The sequence below is a fragment of the Chelonia mydas genome, chromosome 1 (genome assembly GCF_015237465.2).
Source record: "Chelonia mydas isolate rCheMyd1 chromosome 1, rCheMyd1.pri.v2, whole genome shotgun sequence".
Classification (NCBI taxonomy): domain Eukaryota; kingdom Metazoa; phylum Chordata; order Testudines; family Cheloniidae; genus Chelonia; species Chelonia mydas.
This window is the reverse complement of record NC_057849.1, coordinates 192,874,514-192,883,142: the sequence shown is the minus strand read 5'-3', so window position 1 is coordinate 192,883,142 and position 8,629 is coordinate 192,874,514. Positions and strand designations below refer to the sequence as shown.

Below are 8,629 nucleotides of genomic sequence, written 5' to 3'. Positions count from 1 at the left end.
TCCAAACTCTCTATTTTAAGTACAAATAACTTCTGGTTTTTGTATTTTTAATACAACAATATTCTAATGAGAATTCATAGCCTTAAAAACAGCTTAATATAGCTTTTGGTTTGGGAATACTTATCAACTGAAGTTGCCAACTAAATTTTAAGTACTCAACCCAATAGCATATGTGTTTTGATCTTTTAATTGGTAGAAAGAGACTGAAGGTCTTAAGTTTTAAACTAGGACTATCAATTAATCACAGTTAACTCATGTGATTAACTCAAATTAACTCACATTAAAAAAATTAATCATGATTAATCACACTTAACAATACAATTGAAATTTATTTAAAATTTTGGATGTTTTTCTACATTTTCAAAAATATTGACTTCTATTACAACAGAATACAAAGTGTACAGTATTTTATATTCTTGATTACAAATATTTGCACTGTAAAAATAGTATTTTTCAATTCACCTCATAAGTACGGTAGTGCAATCTCTTGATTGTGAAAGTAACTTGCAAATGTAGCATTTTTTGTTTTGTTTTTGAGTAGTTATGTAAAACTTTAGCGCTTACAAGCCTACTCAGTCCTACTTCTTGTTAAGCCAATTGCTAAGACAAACAAGTTTGTTTACATTTACGGGAGATACTGCTGACTGCTTATTTACAATCTGAAAGTGAGAACAGGCGTTCGCATGGCACTTTTGTAGCCACCGTTGCAGCCAGATATGCTAAACGTTTGTATACCCCTTCATGCTTTGGCCACCATTCCAGAGGACATGCTTCCAATGCTCGTTAAAAAAATGAGTAAATTTGTGACTGAACTCCTTGGGGAAGAATTGCATGTCCTGTTCTGTTCTACCCACATTCTGCCATATATTTCATGTTATAGCAATCTCAGATGATGACCCAGCACATGTTCTTTTTAAGAACACTTTCACAGCAGGTTTGCCAAAACGCAAAGGTGGTACCAACGTGAGATTTCTAAGCATAACTACAGCACTCGACCCAAAGTTTAAGAATCTGGAGTTCCTTCCAAAATCGGAGAGGTACGAGGTGTGGAGAATGCTTTCAGATGTCTTAAAAGAGCAACACTCCAATGCGGAAATTATAGAACCCAAACCACAAAAAAAGAAAAATCAACCTTCTGCTGGTGGCATCTGACTCAGATGATGAAAATGAACATGCGTCGGTCCATTCTGCTTTGGATCGGTATTGAGCAGAACCCGTCATCATCATGGACGTATGTATTCTGGAATGGTGGGTGAAGCATGAAGGGACATATGAATCTTTAGCACATCTGACATGTATATATCTTCCAATGCCAGCTACAACAGTGCCATGCGAACGCCTGTTCTCAGTTTTAGGTGACAGTGTAAACAAGACGCGGACAGCATGATCTCCTGCAAATTGTAACCAAACTTATTTGTTTGAGTGATTGGCTGAAGTAGGACTGAGTGGATTGGTAGGTTTTAAAGTTTTACATTGTTTTATTTTTGAATGCAGTTTTTTTTGTACATAATTCTACATTTGTAAGTTCAACTTTCATTATACAGAGATTGCACTATTTCTTTTGTTTTTTACAGAGCAAATTTTTATAATAAAAAGTAAATATAAGTGAGCACTGTACACATTGTATTCTGTGTTGTAATTGAACTCAATATTTTTGAAAATGTAGAAAGCATCCAAAAATATTTAAATAAATGGTATTCATTATTAACAGTGTGATTAATCGCAATAAATTTTTTTAATCACTTGACAGCCCTATTTTAAACCCTTGACCCTTCTTAAAAGTCTCCTTTATGACACTCACCTCACACCATTTGAGTGGGGTTTATACTTAGTGTGGTGGTATTCTGACCCTCCAGCAGTCTCCTGAAAGAAATCAGCTTTACTCATACCACTGCACAGTGCGGACATAGCATCCTATTTCAAAGCCTAGAGGACCCTGCTTGTACCGTAGGGCAGATCCCTCCAGCAAGTGCAATTACCGGCAACACAGAAAGCAAAGTATAATTTCTAAGGGTACGTCTACACAACAAAGAAAAACCCAGGGATGGCCCGTGCCAGCTCTCTCAGGCTCAGGAGGCTCCAGCTGTGGGGTTGTTTCATTGCTGTGTAGACTTCTGGACCCAGATTGAGAGCCCAAGCTCTGGGACCCTCCTGCCACGCAGGGTCCTATTGCATGGGCTCCAGCCTGAGCCCAGATGTCTACATAGCAATGAAACAGCTGTACAACCCGAGTCAGCTGTGGGTGACAAGTTGCTCTGTCGACACACCCTAAAAGTGCGTTATTGGAATCCGGTATGTTTAACAGCTGAACTAAGCCAGTTACTACTCTATGTAATTGTGGTTACATTTGATTTTGTTGCCTTCCAATAGTAAAGGTGAATTTTTGTACAGGAAGTGGATATATTTTCATTACCTAGTCAGCCAAAGCAGACTATCATTCTTAAAATGAGCCCATATATTTAAAACAAATAAAACACTGCACAAGTTATGAAAGTCAGTCAGACGTTTATTTAACGTAACCAACTACTGTTTGACAAGTTAGCGCTTTCCACCAACACGAGGAGCAGAAACTTTCACTGGCTTCATAATCTTTTGTTTAGGTGCAGCCTTTGTGGGAGCCTGTAAAGAGACATTAAACATGATTGCGGGGGATGAAATTTAGTTCTCCAAACAAATATTTCCATTTTTGGCTTTGAAAAGCTTTGCCAAGTCATTTAATTAGGACATTTATGTCAAGTCTACTCCAGGTAAGACACCAAAGAACTGACTGACACAGCATAACATTGTCAACACTATATATATCCTGCATTACCATTACTCGCTTCAGCATGCCCTTATCACAGTTTAAACTCAAGTATTCATGTAATGCAAAGAGAGCATAATGCTACTAATTACATGGAGGACAAAGTAGATCTGTTGCTTCCCAAAATAGGCATACATCAACACATTGATACACAGTCACTTATAGGGCTATTGGACTAATTATTTAGCCAAAAAGTCTTCTCTTAGAGACAGATCACAAGATAGCAGTATTTTAAGCATAAGATTATTCTTCCAGATATTGTTCATCCTCAATAACCTGTGTTGAGCTTTAACACAGACTGGGCAATGTGGTTTTGATATCAAAATGCTGAAGCTCAGAATTCTGGTAACGGAAACCCCAAGTTTCCAGTTAAAACGTTTTGCACTACTATATACTACTGTTTCAGAGTAGCAGCCGTGTTAGTCTGTATTCGCAAAAAGAAAAGGAGTACTTGTGGCACCTTAGAGACTACTCAATTTATCTGAGCACTCAAACAGCACCTATTTATTGCCTAATGGATGTTACCTTTGTTGTGGAGGGTGTAGACTTCTTGGTTGCCTGCTTAGCCTTCTTGGCTTCTTTGGCAGCCCTGTTAATTATATTTATAGCAAGAACTATGAACAAATTCACAGCTATTTATTTTTCCCACTCATCCTTATCGCTCCCTTTCAAAAGTGAAGCAAGTTCTATTTAAATATAGTAATTAAAAAGTTCCCATGAGACTAAAACTTAAAATTAAGATATGTTGGCTCTCCTATCTTCAGCCACATGAAGCATCCCAAAAGGTTCATCAAGGCCCTTAGATTAGTTATATAACAAGATACTTGAGTATCATGACAAAGTACATTTCCCATGTCCTGAACTCTATTTCTCAGCATTTCAGAAATTACCACCTCATCCATCTTGTCTCTCCATATTTCCTCACAAATTTTAATTAAATATTAGTAAAATGGCAAGTCTCGTTAAGAAACCCTGACATCATACCCAAGTATTGAAATAATGCTAAATTTTTAAAAGCTCAAGCAATATTAACAAATTTTATGTGATTTAGTATTTTACAGTCCCAACAATTAGTAGCTAATCTCTCTAAGTTTGTTTTCAACAGCCTGCAGCATGCAAAGCACAGAGCTCTTCCACAGTTTAGGGGTTTGTAGAGGAAATCATAATCCATAATTTTGGAAATACTAAGGAGATTGCTGCAACTGACTAGAGATTCTCACCTAATGGCTTGTTCCCGCTGGGCCTTTCGCACTTCAGGCTTCTGATTTCTCTTGGCCATTATTTCAGCCAAAGATGCACCAGTGATAGCCCTCTGGAACTTGACTGCACGGCGTGTGCGCTTCTTTTGTATTTCTTCCTAAAAATGGAGAGGTTTAAAATAATTAGTGCTACAAAAACTTAAACAAAAATACAAACAAAAAACCCCACAAGGGGCAATTAGCAAAGTGGTTGCTGTGAAGTCCAAATTTATCTGCAGCTATCGAACAGTAGTATACAGAATTACTGTGGTATCTCAGATACTTCAAACAGGAAATTACTGTCTTGGCAAATATTGACTAATGGCAACCACTATCTCCACTTTATGTGCAGAATCCAACAGTATAATAGTCACTGAATTCACAGACCATTACAATGTACAGAAAATAGCTAGCTAAAAATTAAACTTTTTAATGAGAAATTCCCTGTGACTGACTAGAAACAGAATGCCAATTACCTGTATCAAGCTTATTCGTTCTAATGGTCATGGAATGAACTTCCAAATATAAGATGAATCTTTCGGAAATACTACAAAACCTTCCCTCCCCTTTGGCAAAAGCTTTCCCTCAATACCAGAATATCAGCTACACTGCTCTCCAGACCTCTTCCCAAAGTCCTACATTCAAGAACAGCTTTCTATAACCCCAAAAGGAAGAAGAATCAAGAGAGGCTGCTTGGACACTGCAAGGGACTTCAACTCTGCCAGCCTATTTTAAGTGGCAGATGCTCAGGAATCACAGTGAAGAACAGCTGTACAAAAACCATAACATTATGTCAGGCAAGGAAGAACAACAAAAATGTTAAATGTAAAAAATTGAAATCAAAAGTGTTTCTTGTTACAGTGTCGTTTTTGTAACAGGTTAACTGTAATCCTCAGGAGTACCATTTAAATAGCGTTCATTTGATAAATCACTCTGCTAGTGAAAGTTTTACAATTCTTATACCAAAAATGCACATTTGTTACCTTTTGTGCTTTTAATGTCCAGGCCCCAATTTTAAAGACTTGCATATAACTTTAGCTACATATCCCCAGTGACCTTTGCTGGAGTTGTGAAGAGAGAGTTTAGGAGGTTTCTGGCTAAGGGCTTATTTCACTAGACTTTCATGATTACCCATTAACTTAGATACTCAACCCCTGAGAAAAGGCTAGTGTGGACACTCCCAATGCATTTGTTCCAGGATGCAAAGGTTTGCTCTTGTTCCGGGGTTGCCTGGAACAACTGCCTGTGGAATTAACCCAAGGGTTTAAAAAAACAAAAATAGTAGGGTAGACCAGTGGTTCTCAACCAGGGGTCTGGGGCCTTCTGGGGGGCCGCAAGCAGGGCCTGCATTAGACTTGCTGAGGCCCAGGGCAGAAAGCCAAAGCCCCACCACAAGGGGTGGAAGCCCAGGGCCCCAAGCCCCGCCACCTAGGACTGAAGCCAAAGCCTGAACACCTTAGCTTTGCAGGGCCCCCCGTGGAATGGGCCCCAGGCAACTGTCCTGCTTGCTACCCCTTAACAGTGGCCCTGGCTTTTATATGCAGAAAAACAGTTGTGGCAGATGGGCCGTGGAGTTTTTTTTAGCATGTTGGGGAGGCCTCAGAAAGAAAGAGGTTGATAACCCCTGGTTGTAGACATATCCCAGCCATACTTCTCTGTTCCAATCAAACCAAATGCTAAAAAGCTTCCTAACTTACTATGATTTTACAGAACACTGATTAAGATCTTTAAAAACCCATGCACCTGGAACATAAATAAGGCCAATGGAAATATATACAGAAGAAATGTCATACGGTAGCCCTAATGAAAATACTTTTGTATCTCCAAAGATTTCAACTTCACAGCCAAAATTTTCAGACGGGAGCATTTTTGAGACCAGCTGTTTGCAAAGATAACATTCTAAAACCAGTTTACCATACCACCACAAGCAGTGCATTTATAAAATTTCACTTTTAGAAAAACAAAAACAAAATAATCAAAATTATCACCAATGGATTAACTAGAACCCCACTGTATACAGATCAACTTTTAAGTCATGAACTGTTAATCAGTTTGTCAGTCCCTAGCCCAGCATGGCCCTGACTGAGGCCTCAAGGTACTACTGAAACATACATTTGTAGTTTGTGCTCAACAAATATCCACCTTTCAAATGTGAACCAACGTAATGCTATCTGCCCAAGACTGCAGTCATGGCGTCAGATTACCAGTCTTCATTTCAATGTGCTTGTCATTAGCAAAGCCACGAGTTTAAATATTGGAACTACATGGAAATAGTGTGTGTGTGGGAATGTCTTCACAGTCATGAGGGCTTGGTAAACCTCTTTACAAACATGAAGGTTTACAGAACTCAGTGGTTTAGGCTCCCTATGGTGTCCAGAGAAACCTTTCACTTACCTGCTTGTCAGTGGCAGCCAGGGGTGAAAGTAAGTCTAGGGGCTGGTCTAGGGCTGGCTCTGGCCCCCGAAAGGGGGCCTCGGGCGGAAGGGGCAGGGCTGGGGTGGGGGGTCAGAGCCAGCTCCAGCCCAACCTGTACCAACAAGTGCCTCCTTCCCCCTCCCCAAGGTAACAGTGGCAGCTGGGAGCTCTGGCAGCGGTTTAAAGGGTCAGGGGCTCCAGCTGCTGCTGGGAGCCGCAGGCCCTTTAAATTGCACCTGGGGAAGCCGATCCACCCCGGTACGCTGTACCGGCTTACTTTCACCCCTTGGTGGCAGCTAGATCGATTGTTCCGGGACACCCAGGAAACCACTCTTGAAAGTTTAAAGTAGTGTTAGTCACAACACATGAAGTATACTTACAGACTGCCCTTTCTTGTGTTTGCGCCTGTACAGAACAGTCCAGTTGATCTGACGAGGGTTCCTCTTGGAAAGAAAGGCAGACTCGCATTTTGCATTCAAAAACTGGAAAACCTGTGAAGTCGAACATGTATATTTAAGGCAACTTTGTTTCTAGTAAAATACCAACAACCACAAGTGACGTTTTATGTTAGGTATCCTTTCCACCTCACTGATGCATTAAAGTCTTTAACTCTTCTTTTTTTTTTTTTAATTAAAATATGGCCTCTTCTAAAGCAAAATTCAAATAAATGTACCACATGACATCATATTTAAAAAATCTTTTGAGATTAAAATAAACTCTACATTGTTAATAAGAAAAATAGTCTGTTATAGTACAGAAAGACAGTCTTCTGTGGAACATAGCATCCTAGTGCAAATTAAGACTATTTTCTAGGCTTATGTTTGATAACGTGCATGCTAGTCTTTTCATGGCAGAAATAACACGGGAAATGCTATACAATATTTGAAAGTAAAGAAATTCAGTCTCCAGCTTATATCCCTGCTTTCCATTTAACCATCTGGGTGACCAATGAAAGCATAAACATTAAACACAAATTTCAGGACTTGAGTTGATGGTTATACTGTGTGTCAAGCTAAATGTCTGACTCCTCCACTAAGTATAAACAACTTCCCAGTACACAGGAACTGGAAGCAGGCAGTTCTTTGATAAAACTAACGATTAATGCTTTAATACTGATCCTTGATCACATGATAACGAACGCCTAAAGTCAAAATTTCACCTAAATCCCTCCTCTCATAATGTTCACCATGTCAAGCTATGCTCTCAAGAGTAAGCAAGCCGATGTGGTACCAATTGTGCAGTACAATCTATGCTTTAAAAAAAAGTCATCTCCACCTGGGGGGCGAGAAGGGAAAAGAGATAACGCCAAGATAAAAAATGTCAGTACATTTAGGCCAGTGTTTGTAGTGAGATTCACTACTGTACTACTCGAGGTGGGGTAAACCCTACTGGTTACAGGGGAACAAAAGACCTTCAGTCTCCAAAAAATTGATCATCTGTCTGAAGTTTAATCTTAGCGAGCCAGACACAGTGAACTCCTTTCCACTCAGCGTATTGGCCTTGGTAGCACAAACGGGTGAATCAACCTACTTGGGATTCAAAACTTTCGGCAGGGCCTAGTGATTTTCAGACCTGATGCGTAAAGCCACCCCTTTCCCAGCCCCGTGTGAACTACTCTTTGCCCTCAGCACCTCAGGCCACAGCATGGACGCTGCCTGCCAGACCCAGGCGCACCACAGACCCCTCGCCAGGGCGGCCAGGGCACGAGGCCCCAGCGCGCAGCCCCCCCGGCTAGGGCAGCCGGGGCCGGCCCGTTCACCCCGTGGCCTCGGGCCGCCGGTCGCTTCCATCCAGCAGCCAGGCGGGATTCGAGCCGGTGCCACGACCCCGCGCAGGGCAGCGCTTGGCCCCACCCCGCCGGCCCCGGGCCCCGCTCCGAGCCCGGCCCCTCACCTTGCCGTCCGTGCGGGCGTAGCGGCGGCCGTGACCCGGGTAGATCTTGTAGCCGCTGAAGCTGCACAGCTCGACCCTGCGGGGGAGGGGAGGGGAGAGAAAGCAGAGCGGGTTAGCGCCGCGCAGGAGCCCGGCCCCATGGCGGGGGCTCGGCCCGGAGGATGGGGCCGGATGGTCTCGCCGTTCGCCGGCGGCGGCACTTACTTCATGATGGCGCCGCCAGCCCCAACGACTCCAGCGGCCAAGAGAAAGAGAGGATCATGGGAAACTGCCTTCTATA

At 41.8% G+C, this 8,629-nt stretch overlaps 1 protein-coding gene across 1 annotated transcript; it reads right to left on the bottom strand.

Moving 5' to 3' along the window:
- Positions 1-2,488: 2,488 nt before the first annotated feature.
- On the bottom strand, positions 2,489-8,621 carry RPL24 (ribosomal protein L24). Its single transcript, XM_037907889.2, has 6 exons — positions 8,554-8,621; positions 8,350-8,425; positions 6,837-6,947; positions 4,024-4,160; positions 3,329-3,392; positions 2,489-2,619 (listed from the first exon to the last, which is right to left on the bottom strand). Exons 1-6 carry the CDS (start codon positions 8,556-8,558, stop codon positions 2,539-2,541), a joined length of 474 nt encoding a protein of 157 aa, XP_037763817.1. The 5' UTR covers positions 8,559-8,621; the 3' UTR covers positions 2,489-2,538.
- Positions 8,622-8,629: the final 8 nt, after the last annotated feature.

Bases quoted from the DNA above. Each gene is read 5' to 3' on its own strand.
- RPL24 (XM_037907889.2), bottom strand. The intron at 4,161-6,836 runs GTAAGTATACTT...CTCCATTTTTAG, and splicing joins AACACAAGAAAGGGCAGTCT to GAAGAAATACAAAAGAAGCG. The intron at 3,393-4,023 runs GTGAGAATCTCT...TATAATTAACAG, and splicing joins CAGCGGGAACAAGCCATTAG to GGCTGCCAAAGAAGCCAAGA.